At 43.6% G+C, this 12,344-nt stretch overlaps 1 protein-coding gene across 2 annotated transcripts in view; it reads left to right on the top strand.

The window, feature by feature from the left end:
• The first annotated feature begins 2,562 nt into the window (after nucleotides 1–2,562).
• The window catches only part of aqr (aquarius intron-binding spliceosomal factor), a 64,882-nt gene continuing 55,100 nt past the window's right edge, over nucleotides 2,563–12,344 (top strand). For both annotated transcript variants that reach the window (XM_043698028.2, XM_043698025.2), the window contains exons 1-4: nucleotides 2,563–2,700; nucleotides 5,589–5,682; nucleotides 6,200–6,256; nucleotides 6,666–6,706. In XM_043698028.2, coding sequence (XP_043553963.1) covers nucleotides 5,608–5,682; nucleotides 6,200–6,256; nucleotides 6,666–6,706 — 173 coding nt within the window. In that variant the 5' untranslated portion in view covers nucleotides 2,563–2,700; nucleotides 5,589–5,607. The remainder of the gene's footprint in view (nucleotides 2,701–5,588; nucleotides 5,683–6,199; nucleotides 6,257–6,665; nucleotides 6,707–12,344) is intronic.

Below are 12,344 nucleotides of genomic sequence, written 5' to 3' on the forward strand. Positions count from 1 at the left end.
AGAACATATCCAGGAATGGTGATGGTGATATCTGGGGCATTGTGTGTAACGTAGGAGTCTGTGAGTGTGACTACTTCAGGAGGTTGCTGTACAGGACACTAGCACCCAGTAAGTAGGACTTTGCAGAGTCAGAAGAGCTGTTACTGGCATTGTCTTTTCCAGTGCCTAGGTCAGTGCCTGCTAGTCTGTCGGGTACCATTTCTTTAATGAAACTTTGTAGTGATTGAAACAACTGATAGGCCATTTCAGTGGGCAGTTGAGAGTCAAACACATTGGGAATGTGGGAAAATGTGAGGTTTTGCATTTTGGAAAGAAGAATAGAGGGGTTGATTAATATTTAAATGGAGAAAAACTGAAAAATCCTGCAGAGCAGGGGTATTTTGGAGTGCTTGTGCATAAATCTTAAAAAGCTAGCATACAAGCTCAGTGGGAAGAGGGAGGGTAAATGGAATGTTGGTGTTTATTTCAAAAGGGATGAAATATGAAGATAAGGAGGTCCTGCTGAAACTACACAAGGCACTTGTCAGACCACTAGGAGAAAGTGAGGACTGCAGATGCTGGAGATCGGAGACCAGAGTGTGGTGCTGGAAAAGCACAGTAGGTCAGATAAGTCTTCATCAGGGCTTATGCCCGAAACATCAATTCTCCTGCTCCTCGGATAAAGCCTGACCTGCTGTGCTTTTTCATCAACACACTCTTGAGACTTGTTAGACCACACTTAGAATGTTGATAAGAGAGGAAATTGCTGCCAAGGAAAAGCACCTGATTGGATCACTGGAATCTTGGCTTAACGTCTAACCTGTAAGTTGGAACCTCTGACCGTGCAGCATCCCCCCCACCCCCACCGCAGTCTGTGGAGTGGAAATTGAACCAACAACTTTCTGACGAACGAGGTGTAAATGCTCCTTCTGAAACTTGTAGGACAAATGCAGGAGATCACTGTGGGTCAGACGGCATCCATGAATCTAGGTGACTCTTCATCAGAGATTCTCTCTCCATGAATGCTGCCTGACCTGCTGTGATCTCCAGCATTTGTTATTTTCAGTTGTTTTCAAAGAAAGGTGTTTTCAAAGAAAAACACCTTTGACCACAAGTCCATCAGGAAGTGGTCAGCACGTAGTGTCCTTGAGACCCTTCAGGAAAAGGAGAGGGCAGATCCTGCCGAGCAGTTCCCTGAGCAGACTGTCAAAGCCATTTGGCAGAATGCCTCATCGCCAGAACTTTCCAACAAGCACCAAGACATGGCTTGGCTGATGGTGAGAAGGGCTCTGCCTGTGAGATCATTTATGCATGCCCGGACTCTCTGCCGCACTGCACGCTGCCCTCGAAGCGGCTGCGGGGGGACGAGACTGTCACACACCTCCTTCTGGAATGTGCCTATGCAGAGGAAGTCTGGAGAGGAATGCAGTGGTGTTTGTCGAGGTTCGTCCCGAGCAGCGCCGTGACGCGGGACTCCGTGCTCTACGGTCTGTTCCCCGGGACGCACACCGAGACGAACATCAACTGTGCCTGGAGGATCATCAACTCGGTGAAGGACGCTCTCTGGGTGGTCCGAAACCTGTTGATCTTCCAGCTGAAGGAGTTGACCCCGATTGAGTGTTGCAGACTGGCACATTCCAAGGTCCAGGACTACGTGTTGAGGGACGCGCTGAAGCTTGGGGCAGCTGCCGCCAAGGCGCGGTGGGGAAAGACCACCGTGTAACATCTGCCTGCCTAAGAAGAACAGGGGGCCCACGCAGTCATTTGGGCTCCGCTGGCGTCTCAGCACCAACCTGTGAATAGGAATGATTACCCTGTTTCGATACGCAAAGAAATGGAATGTTTACAGAATGATGACATGTCCAATTGTATAGATTAAATATATATGAATAAAGTATATTTTTGAAATAAAAAAAAATCTGTTCTAACAGGGCACCCACTCAGTAGGTGGGTTCCGCTGAAGCCACAGCTAAATAATAAGAGACTGGATGGTTAATAAAGGGAACTGTAAATAAGATAACTGTAAATTCGAGTAATTCAATCTGTTCTTTACGACATGCAATGTATATATTTATGAACGACATGACAAATTGTACAAGTACCAAAGATTTATTTCTATGAATAAAGTATATTTTGAAATAATAAAATAAAAAATTGTTGTTTTCAGTTCAGATTCCAGCAGCTGCTGTAATTTGTTCCGACTTTCTATGAGGCTTTTTTTATTGTGCAAAAACGTGACAATTCCTGTTCTCGAGCTTTGAACTTTCAAGCTTAAAATCTGTTGTTGGGTGTATCCCTGGAGGGTTTATTACAGGGAGTCCTGTCTCCACCTGCTTGGATCAGTGAAACACCAATTTCCATTCTCCAGTACCTTTAGCTCTAATAATTTTAAATAATGTTTTTAAAATGTTTCATGCTCTCAAGCTCTTTGATTTTCCTGGGTCAGTGTGGAAAAGGGGCTACGAAGTGTTGGTGAATCTCCCTGGGACTGGGGGTTTTCATTGAGAGTGGGTGCCTGCCCTCGGCCGGAACTGAGAGTCGGGCTCTTGCTGTTCCGGGGCGGGGGACGGAGAAAGCGGACGGAACGGAAGTGAATGGTGTCCGTGCAGGGAGAGCCGTGGACTAAGTGAGCGCCTTCAGCAGAACCACTTTCTCCCGGAGCTCACTCCCCCTCCCCGAGGCCGAGTTTATGTTAAAGACCGGGGAGTGTGCGAGACGGAGGTGAGGAGTGGAAGCTGCGGGAGTAGGGGGTGGCGGGCGGGGTAATGAGTGTAGCAGAAGCTTGGCATGTGTTGTAGATTCCACTGAAATTTTAAACTTACAGTTGGTAGCAGATTAGATGTCAGGGCACATCCTTGACTTTTGTGGTATCCCACTCACCATTGCTCATTCTGGAGGCTTTACTTCTTACAGTAAAGGTTCCTTGATCATCCTCCTCCTCCTCCTCCTCCTCCTCATCGTCATCCTCATCCAAATTCCCAGATATGGTGTACTCGTGTGGCTTCTGTCTCAATCAGGTGGTGTTTTCCCGATACTAGCTGCTCTCTTTGATGACCGCTGCTATCTTTCCCAGATTTAAAATAAAGCTCCTAATCCTGTTCTTGAATCGAGTTCTTGGTTGTAGCCATAAATGTCATATTTCCACATGACAATCTTTCCCACATTTTCTCACCAGTCTTATTAGTGAACCTCCATGTATTCACATAAGCAAAGTCTAACCCTCATTTAGAATGCTTCAATTGCTCCCTTATTCTGACTCGAGCTGTTAACTTGCAATTCTGTATTCAAGTGCCCTGGTTTTTGCTCGGTGTTTGATACCCTCTCTTATACTCTCTCCTCGTTCTCGTATTCCTGTAAAACTAATTCAAAGCTCACAAAGAACACAAACAAAATGTCCTGCAAAGAACTGCAATACTATCTGGCTATGTTCAAATGTAGCCCATTCAGCTTATACAGGTGCCATCTCCCCAGATCGAGTTGCAGTGTCCCAGGAATATAAAGCCCCTGTCCTGCCCCATCTTTCGTAGAATCCCTTTAGTGTGTAAACAGACCATTCAGCCCAACAAGCCCACACCAATTCTCTAAAGAGCATCCCACCCAGACTTACCATACCCTACCCCTATCCCTGTAATCCTGCATTTCCCATGGTTAGTTCACCTAACCGACACATTTTTGGATGTGAGGGACAATTTTAGCTTGGCCAATCCACCTAACTTACACATCTTTGCACTGTGGGAGGAAACCAAAGCACCAAGTTGAAACCCACGCAGTCACGGGGTGACCTTCCCACAAACAGTTGCCCAAGGATGGAATTGAACCTGGGTCTCAGGTGCTGTGAGGTAGCAGTGCCACCATGCCACCCCCAGCCACATATTTATCTGTTTATCCTCCAATATCTGTACTTAGTTGCATATTACACAAGGTAAAAGTGAGTACTGCAGATGCTGCAGGGGTTGGTTGTTGCGGGTGTCCCGGAGATGTTCTCTGAAACGCTCTGCAAGTAGGCATCCTGTCTCCCCAATGTAGAGGAGACCCACATCGGGAGCAACGGATACAGTAAATGATGTGGAAGTGCAGGTGAAACTTTGATGGATGTGGAAGGCTTCTTTGGGGCCTAGGACCGAGGTGAGGGGGGAGGTATGAGTGGAGGTTTTGCAATTTCTGCAGTGGCAGGGGAAGGTGCCGGGAGGGAAAGGTGGGTTGTTGGCGGAGGTGGACCTGACAAGAGAGTTGCAGAGGGACTGGTCTTTACGGAAACCGATGGGAGTGGGGAGGGAAATATATCTCTGCCGTTGAGGTCTTTTTGTACGTGGCAGAGGATGATGCAATGCATGCGGTGGTTGGTGGGGTGGAAGGTGAGGACTTGGGTGGAGGGGGTCCTGTCCTTGTTGCGGTTGGAGGGGTGTGGTTCGAGGGCGGAGGTGCAGGAAGTGAATGAGATGCACTGGAGGGCATCATCAACCACATGGGTGGGGAAGTTGCTATCTTTAAAGGAGGAGGTCATCTGGTGTGTTCTGTGGTGGAACTGGTCCTCCTGGGAGCAGATTACACAAGGATTGGTTCAGAAATTACCAATTTGATGTCATAATTGTTAATTGTTAAGCTCCCCAAATTCTAATTGCAGGATTACATCCCCACTTCCTACCTGTGTCATTGGCATCAACATGGATCACAACCTCTGCCTGATTAGCCCCCCGCTCTCAGAACAATGTCTTGTGGCTGCTCTGAGAATTCCCTGACTCTGACTTTTTAAAGATTTCTTGCATTCAAACCCTTTCGTTTTGCTTGTACTGCATGTTTTGAGAAAGATGGCTATCTGCAATTCAGTATTTCTAGTCTTTAAAGATACCTTCGGGTGAGTGCGGTTCATTGTCTTTTTTTAAAAATCTGGTCAGAAGTCACACGACACCAGGACTTCACCTGACGAAGGAGCAGCACTTGAAATAAATCTGTTGGACTATAACCTGGTGTTGTGTGACTTCTGATCTTGTCCACCCCAGACCAACTTCAGCACCTCCACATCATTTCTTTATCTGATCTTTACCTGCTCACTGGTGCTATGTTTGCCTTAAAATATTATTTACAACTTTGTATTCTTGTAGCTACTAAACTATTGTGAATGGGGGGAATGACTCCTGTGTCTTATGGTGAATAAGGAATCGGTCCACTATTAGTTAAATTTCCAATGGTGGTCTTTAGCAACTTGTTGAAAATAATCAAAACACTGTAAATAATTGGCCTGGCTTAGTGTGTGGGATGCATACACTTTTTAAAAAAATTCTCAACTAATTCACTGTGTGGACTTTAATTTTAGTAAAGAAGGAATTGAGATACATTTACAAACGTTTTCAATAGGTTTGGAAACAATTATTCTCTATATTGTAAAATTTGCACTAGCCAGAAAGAAAAATGCAACCGTTTTCTCGTGTATCAGTTAAGTTTAATGATTGCCTAAGCTCTGAAAAACAGAAATGGAAAATTAGTTTAACTTTTTTTTAAGGCTGGCCTAGTCCAGTTGTATATATTATTTCTTTTGCAGGTTCTTTCTTAAATTGCAGATGAAATAAATTCTCGCCTAAATTATTTTCCCTGTTCTGAATCTCGAACAGCTGACAGGTTAACTAGAAAATGGATTCTGCATCTCATGGGAAAAAAATGGTGGCACCCACTGTATCTCAGATAAATGCTGAATATGTTACTCAGGTAAGGTGAGTGTAGTTTGCAAATGACACAGCAGAATTTCTACTTTTTTTTTTCTTTTGCAAAATACTAAGATATTTTTGACTGGGAGTTTATTTATGCCATTTGTAATTTATAAAGCGAGTTAAAGATTGTGCCATCAGTGATACCTGTAGAACACGTTGATCACTTGGTGATATTCTAAATTTTAATGTAAGATTGATCAGACATACAGTCTACTCATTTATGGTAGGTAGGATTAAAAAATTATAATTGGTACCTAACTATTGAGTCCTCTGCTTATGTTTAATTTTTCTAGAATTACTATTGACATGGCTGAGTCTTATCAAATGTAGCACGGGAAATAGAATATGGAGAGTACATATGTTTAAATATCCTGTAGGTGCCATGTCAGGTTAAAAATAGGCTTTATGACGATCTAGTCAAAGTCATGATTTAAAGTTGCACAGATCTATCTGAGTTTGCACTACAGTAATTAATGCTTTGGAAATGTTTATAATATTTATTTTCCTGTTTTCAGCTATCAAATAGGTATTGGGCACCTCACGTGAAGAAGAAAATGACATTTGAATCTAAGGTAAATCATGTTTTGTATTCTTGTATTTAAATCATGTGCACTGTATGGAACATCTTTAAATGTGAAAACACCATCAAAAGCTTGATTTGTTGTTGCAGTTATTGCATGGCCAATAGAAGAGAGAAATCTCCAGATTACGTTTCTGGGAAAATGTTTCTTTGCTACAGATTTACATATCTAGTGATTGTTCTTATTGGAGTTCTTAATGCAGATCAAACCTGAAGTTTCCTTCCCATTATGCTGAAGGTAACCTAGCTGGATCACTGTCAACTGAACCGTAAAATAAATCCCTATTCTTATCCTGTTCCTACCCAAATAATTACCTACCCAAATAATTATGTTGAAACATTAGAAATAAATTATCTCGTACTGGCATAATGTATTCCACTGCTTGTTTTCTTTGCAACAGGTCGTTGAAGATGTGTATCAGAAAGAGATTGTAAAGGCAAAGTAAGGGCATCAATTTCTATTGGTTCAGTCTTTAAGACATTACATTTGTACTCTGGTGTATGTACAGAGTTAAACCAAAAGATCCCTAATGTTTTAAAAATGCTCTGTTTGTCATTACGTGGTCATTATATAAGTCTTACAGCAGCGCAATATTTTTGGTAGCGAAAGGTTTTACCAATGTAAAGTGCATGTCTTGAGAATATTCCCTCTATAAAATCTCTGATGTTGAGAAATTGAAATGCATTTTGCACTACTGTTGAACAGACAAGGGAGAATAGATGTTTCAAATTGTACAGAAGATCCAGGGGGTAGAGTTGTGGGAGCCTCAGCCCCTGTCCTCGTCCAACAGGTTCAAGGGTTTTGCTCCCTGTATGGATGGAACTGGGGACTGCAGGGCGGATGAGCAGACTGACCATGGCACCATGGTGCAGGGAGCCATTCAAGTGGGGGGAGAGAAGAGAAACGTTGTTGTAACTGGGAATAGTATCGTTAGAGGCATAGACACTGTTCTTTATAACCAGGATCGAGAATTGTGTGTCTGCCTGGTGTTCTGGTTCGGGATATCTCACCTGGGCTGCAGAGGAACTTGGAGTGGGAGGATAAAGATCCAGTTGCAAGGTTTGTGAAGGTTTGTAGCTCAGGTTGAGGTTTAGGGTGTATGTTTGCTCGCTGAGCTGTGGGTTTGATATCCAGATGTTTCATTACCTGGCTAGGTAACATCATCAGTGGCGACCTCCAAGTGAAGCGAAGCTGTTGTCTCCTGCTTTCTATTTATATCTTTCTCCTGGATGGGGTTCCTGGGGTTTGTGGTGATGTCATTTCCTGTTCGTTTTCTGAGGGGTTGATAGATGACATCTAGATCTATGCGTTTGTTTATGGCGTTGTGGTTGGAGTGCCAGGCCTCTAGGAATTCTCTGGCATGTCTTTGCTTAGCCTGTCCCAGGATAGATGTGTTGTCCCAGTCGAAATGGTGTTTTTTTCATCCGTGTGTAGGGCTACGAGGGAGAGAGGGTCGTGGCTTTTTGTGGCTAGCTGGTGTTTGTGTATCCTGGTGGCTAACTTTCTTCCTGGTTGTCTTACGTAGTGCTTGTGGCAGTCCTTGCCTGGAATTTTGTAGATGACGTTGGTTTTGTCCATGGGTTGTACTGGGTCTTTTAAGTTTGTTAGTTTTTGTTTGAGAGTGTTGGTGGGTTTGTGTGCTACTAGGATTCCGAGGGGTCTTAGTAGTCTGGCTGTCATTTCTGAAACTTCTTTGATGTATGGTAAGGTGGTTAGGGTTTCTGGCTGTGTTTGGTCTGCTTGTCGTGGTTTGTTCTTGAGGAATCTGCGCACTGTATTATTTGAGTATCCGTTCTTCTTGAATACGTTGTATAGGTGGTTCTCCTCTGTTTTCCGAAGTTTGTCTGTGCTGCAGTGTGTTGTGGCTCATTGGAATAGTGTTCTGATGCAGCTTCGTTTGTGTGTGTTGGGATGGTTGCTGGTGTAGTTAAGTATTTGGTCAGTGTTTGTCAGTTTTCTGTATACGCAGGTTTGTAGTTCTCCGTTGTCTTTTCTTTCGACTGTGACATCCAGGAATGCGAGTTTGTTGTTGGTTTCTTCCTCCTTGATGAACTTTATTCACACTTTTAGAAGAGACCATCACACACACACCAACCACCATCAATCACATTACCAACGAAAACATCATGAGGTTGGTGGACCTGTGCCTCACCACCCACTTCACTTTCAACAACAAAGTCTACAAACAAACCAACGGCACACCCATGGGATCTCCGCTATCAGGATTCATAGCAGTAACGATAATGCAAAGACTAGAACAAACAGCCCTACCAACCATCAAACCAAAAATCTGGGTCCGCTATATAGATGACACCTTTGTCATCACAAAACGAAACAAGATAGAAGAGACATTTAACATCATCAACAACACCCTCACAGGCATAAAGTTCACCAAGAAGGAAGAAACTGACAACAAGCTTGCATTCCTGGATGTCACAGTCGAAAGAAAAGACAATGGAGAACTACAAACCTGGGTATACAGAAAACTGACAAACACTGACCAAATACTTAACTACACCAGCAACCATCCCAACACACACAAACGAAGCTGTATCAGAACACTATTCCAACGAGCCACCACACACTGCAGCACAGACAAACTTCGGAAAACAGAGGAGAACCACCTATACAACGTATTCAAGAAGAACGGATACTCAAATAATACAGTGCGCAGATTCCTCAAGAACAAACCACGACAAGCAGACCAAACACAGCCAGAAACCCTAACCACCTTACCATACATCAAAGAAGTTTCAGAAATGACAGCCAGACTACTAAGACCCCTCGGAATCCTAGTAGCACACAAACCCACCAACACTCTCAAACAAAAACTAACAAACTTTAAAAGACCCAGTACAACCCATGGACAAAACCAACGTCATCTACAAAATTCCATGCAAAAACTGCCACAAATACTACGTAGGACAAACAGGAAGAAAGTTAGCCACCAGGATACACGAACACCAGCTAGCCACAAAAAGACACGACCCTCTCTCCCTCGGAGCCCTACACACGGATGAAAAAAAACCCACCATTTCGACTGGGACAACACATCTATCCTGGGTCAGGCTAAGCAAAGACATGCCAAAGAATTCCTAGAGGCCTGGCACTCCAACCACAACGCCATAAACAAACGCATAGATTTAGATGTCATCTATCAACCCCTCAGAAAATGAACAGGAAATGACATCACCACAAACCCCAGGAACCCCATCCAGGAGAAAGATATAAATAGAAAGCAGGAGACAACAGCTTCGCTTCACTTGGAGGTCGCCACTGATGATGTTACCTAGCCAGGTAATGAAACGTCTGGATATCAAACCTACACCCCATAAAGATCCAGTGGGCATGGTCCACATAGGTACCAATGACATAGATAAAACTAGGGCAGAGGTTCTGTTAAAGGAGTATGAACAGCTAGGAGCTAAATTACAAAGCAGAACCGAAAAAAGTAATAATCTCTGGGTTACCACCTAAGCCATGAGCTAATTGGCACAGCGTCAATAAGATTAAGAAGGTAAATGCGTGACTTAAGGATTAATGTGGGAGCAATGGGTTTGAATTCATGGGACATTGGCAGCGGTACTGTGGAAGAAGGCACCTGTTTCAATAGCACTGTCTTCAGCTAAACGGTGCTGGGACCGGAGTCCTAGCAAATTGCATAATTAGGGCTGTAGATAGAATTTTAAGCTAAATGGTGGGGGAGGGTCCAGTTATAGAGGAAATTAGAAAACACAAATTCAAGAAGGACTGCAGAACTCAGCAGAGGTTATTATAGTCTCCACAGATACAAGTAGGACAGCGTGTTCGGAAAAGGTGAGCAATCAAACTTCAAGTGCACTGGATAAACGAATGACAATGAGAAGAGGGTGGTTGATGCAGGACTGTCAGTGCTATATCTGAATGCACACAATATAAGGAATAAGGTAAATGAGGTTGTGGTGCAGATCGAAATTGGCAGGTATGACGTGGTGGGCATCACGGAGACGTGACTGCAGGGGAATCAGGATTGGGAGCTGAATATTCCAGGCTCGACATCCTACCGAAAAAATAGGCAGGTGGGCAGAGGGGTGGGGTTGTCTTATTAATAAGAAATGAAATTAAGTCAATAGTTTAAAAAAACGAACTAGATCCGATGATGTAGAATCTATGTGGGTAGAATTGAGGAACTGCAAAGGTATAAAAAAATTTGGAGTTATGTACAGGCCTCCAAACAGTAGTCAGGAGCTGGGACGCAAGGTACACCAGGTGATAGAAAAGATGTGCAAGAAAGATAAAGTTACAGTGATCATGGGGGATTTCAATATGGAGGTGGACTGGGAAAATCAGGTTGGTAGTGGACTGCAAGAAGAGGAATTTGTGGAATGTCTACAAGATGGCATTTTGGAGCAGCTTGTTGTGGAGCCCACTAGGGAACAGGCAATACTTGATTTAGTATTGTGTAATGAGGCAGACTTAATAAGGGAGCTTAAGGTGAAGGAACCTGTAGAAGGCAGTGATCATAATACGATAGAATTTACTCTGCAATTTGAGAGGGAGAAGATAGAATCAGACATCACGCTATTACAACTGAATAAAAGCAACAGAATCATGAGGGAGGAGCCTAGCAGGAAGGACAGTGGAACAGCAATGGCAGGAGTTTCTGGGAGTAATTCAGGAGACACAGCAGAGATTCATCCCGAGGGAAAAGCAGCATGGTACAGGGAGGATGAGGCAACCATGGCTGACTAGGGAAATCATGGATAGCATAAAAGCAAAAGAGAAAGCATATAATGTGGCGAAGGGCAGTGGGAAACTAGAGGGTTTGGAAACTTACAAAGACCAACAGAGGGTAACAAAAAAAAGAAATAAGGAGGGAAAAGATTGATTATGAGGGTAAGCTGGCCAGTCATATAAAGGAAGACTATAAGAATTTCTTTGGATGTATAAAGGGCAAAAGAGAAGCCAAAGTGGACATTGAGCTGCTGGAAAATGATGCTGGAGAGGTAGTAGTGGGGAACAAGGAAATGGCTGATGAACTGAATAATTACTTTGCACCAGACTTCATGGTAGAAGACATGAATAATATCCCAAAAATTCAAAAGCGTGAGGAGGCAGAGCTGAGTATGGTGGCCATCACCTAAGACAAGGTGCGAGAAAAAGTGATTGGCCTGAAGGTGGATAAATCACCTGAACCAGATGGAGTACACCAAGAGTTCTCAGGGAAATAGCTGAAGAGATAACAGAGGCTTTAGTGGTGATCTTTCAGGCATCGCTAGAGTCAGGGAGGGTCCCAAAGGACTGGAAAATCTCTAATGTAACGCATCTGTTTAAAAAGGGAGAAAGGCAAAAGATGGTAAATTACAGACCAATTAGCCTAACCTCGGTCATAGGTGAGATACTGGAATCCATTGTGAAGGGTGAGATTTCTGAATACTTGGAAGTGTATGGTGAAATAGGGAAAAGTCAACATGGTTTCATCAAGGGAAGGTCATGCCTGGCAAATCTACATTTCTTTGAGGAAATAACAAGCATGTTAGACCAAGGAGAGCCAATGGATGTTAACTACCTGGACTTCAAGGAGGCCTTTGACAAGGTACAGCTTAGGAGGCCACTAAGTAAGATAAGGGCCCATGATGTTAATGGCAAAGTGTGAGAATGGATAGAAGCTTAGCTGTCTGGCAGAAAGCAGAGAGTGGGGATAAAAGGGCCTTTCTCGGATGGCAGCCAGCGGCAAGTGGTATTCCACAAGGCTCCATGTTGGAACCACAACTTTTCACTTTATACATTAACAATCTAGATGAGGGGCATTCTGGCTAGGTTTGCTGGCAATACAAACATAGGTAGATGGACAGGTCACATTAAGGAGGCAGAAGAGGCTGCAGAAGGATTTGGACAGGTTAGGAGAGTGGGCAAAGAAGTGGCAGATGGAGTACAACGTGGGAAAGTGTGAGATCATGCACTTTGGTAGGAAGAATAGAGGTATGGACTGTTTTCTAAATGGGGAGACAATTCAGAAGTCTGAAGTGCAAAGAGACCTGGAAGTTCTAGTCCAGGATTCTCTCAAGGTAAACTAGCATGTTGAGTTAGTAGTTCGGAA

Source organism: Chiloscyllium plagiosum, unplaced genomic scaffold, assembly GCF_037043375.1.
Source record: "Chiloscyllium plagiosum isolate Xiang-an unplaced genomic scaffold, Cpla_swu_hap1 HiC_scaffold_8, whole genome shotgun sequence".
Classification (NCBI taxonomy): domain Eukaryota; kingdom Metazoa; phylum Chordata; class Chondrichthyes; order Orectolobiformes; family Hemiscylliidae; genus Chiloscyllium; species Chiloscyllium plagiosum.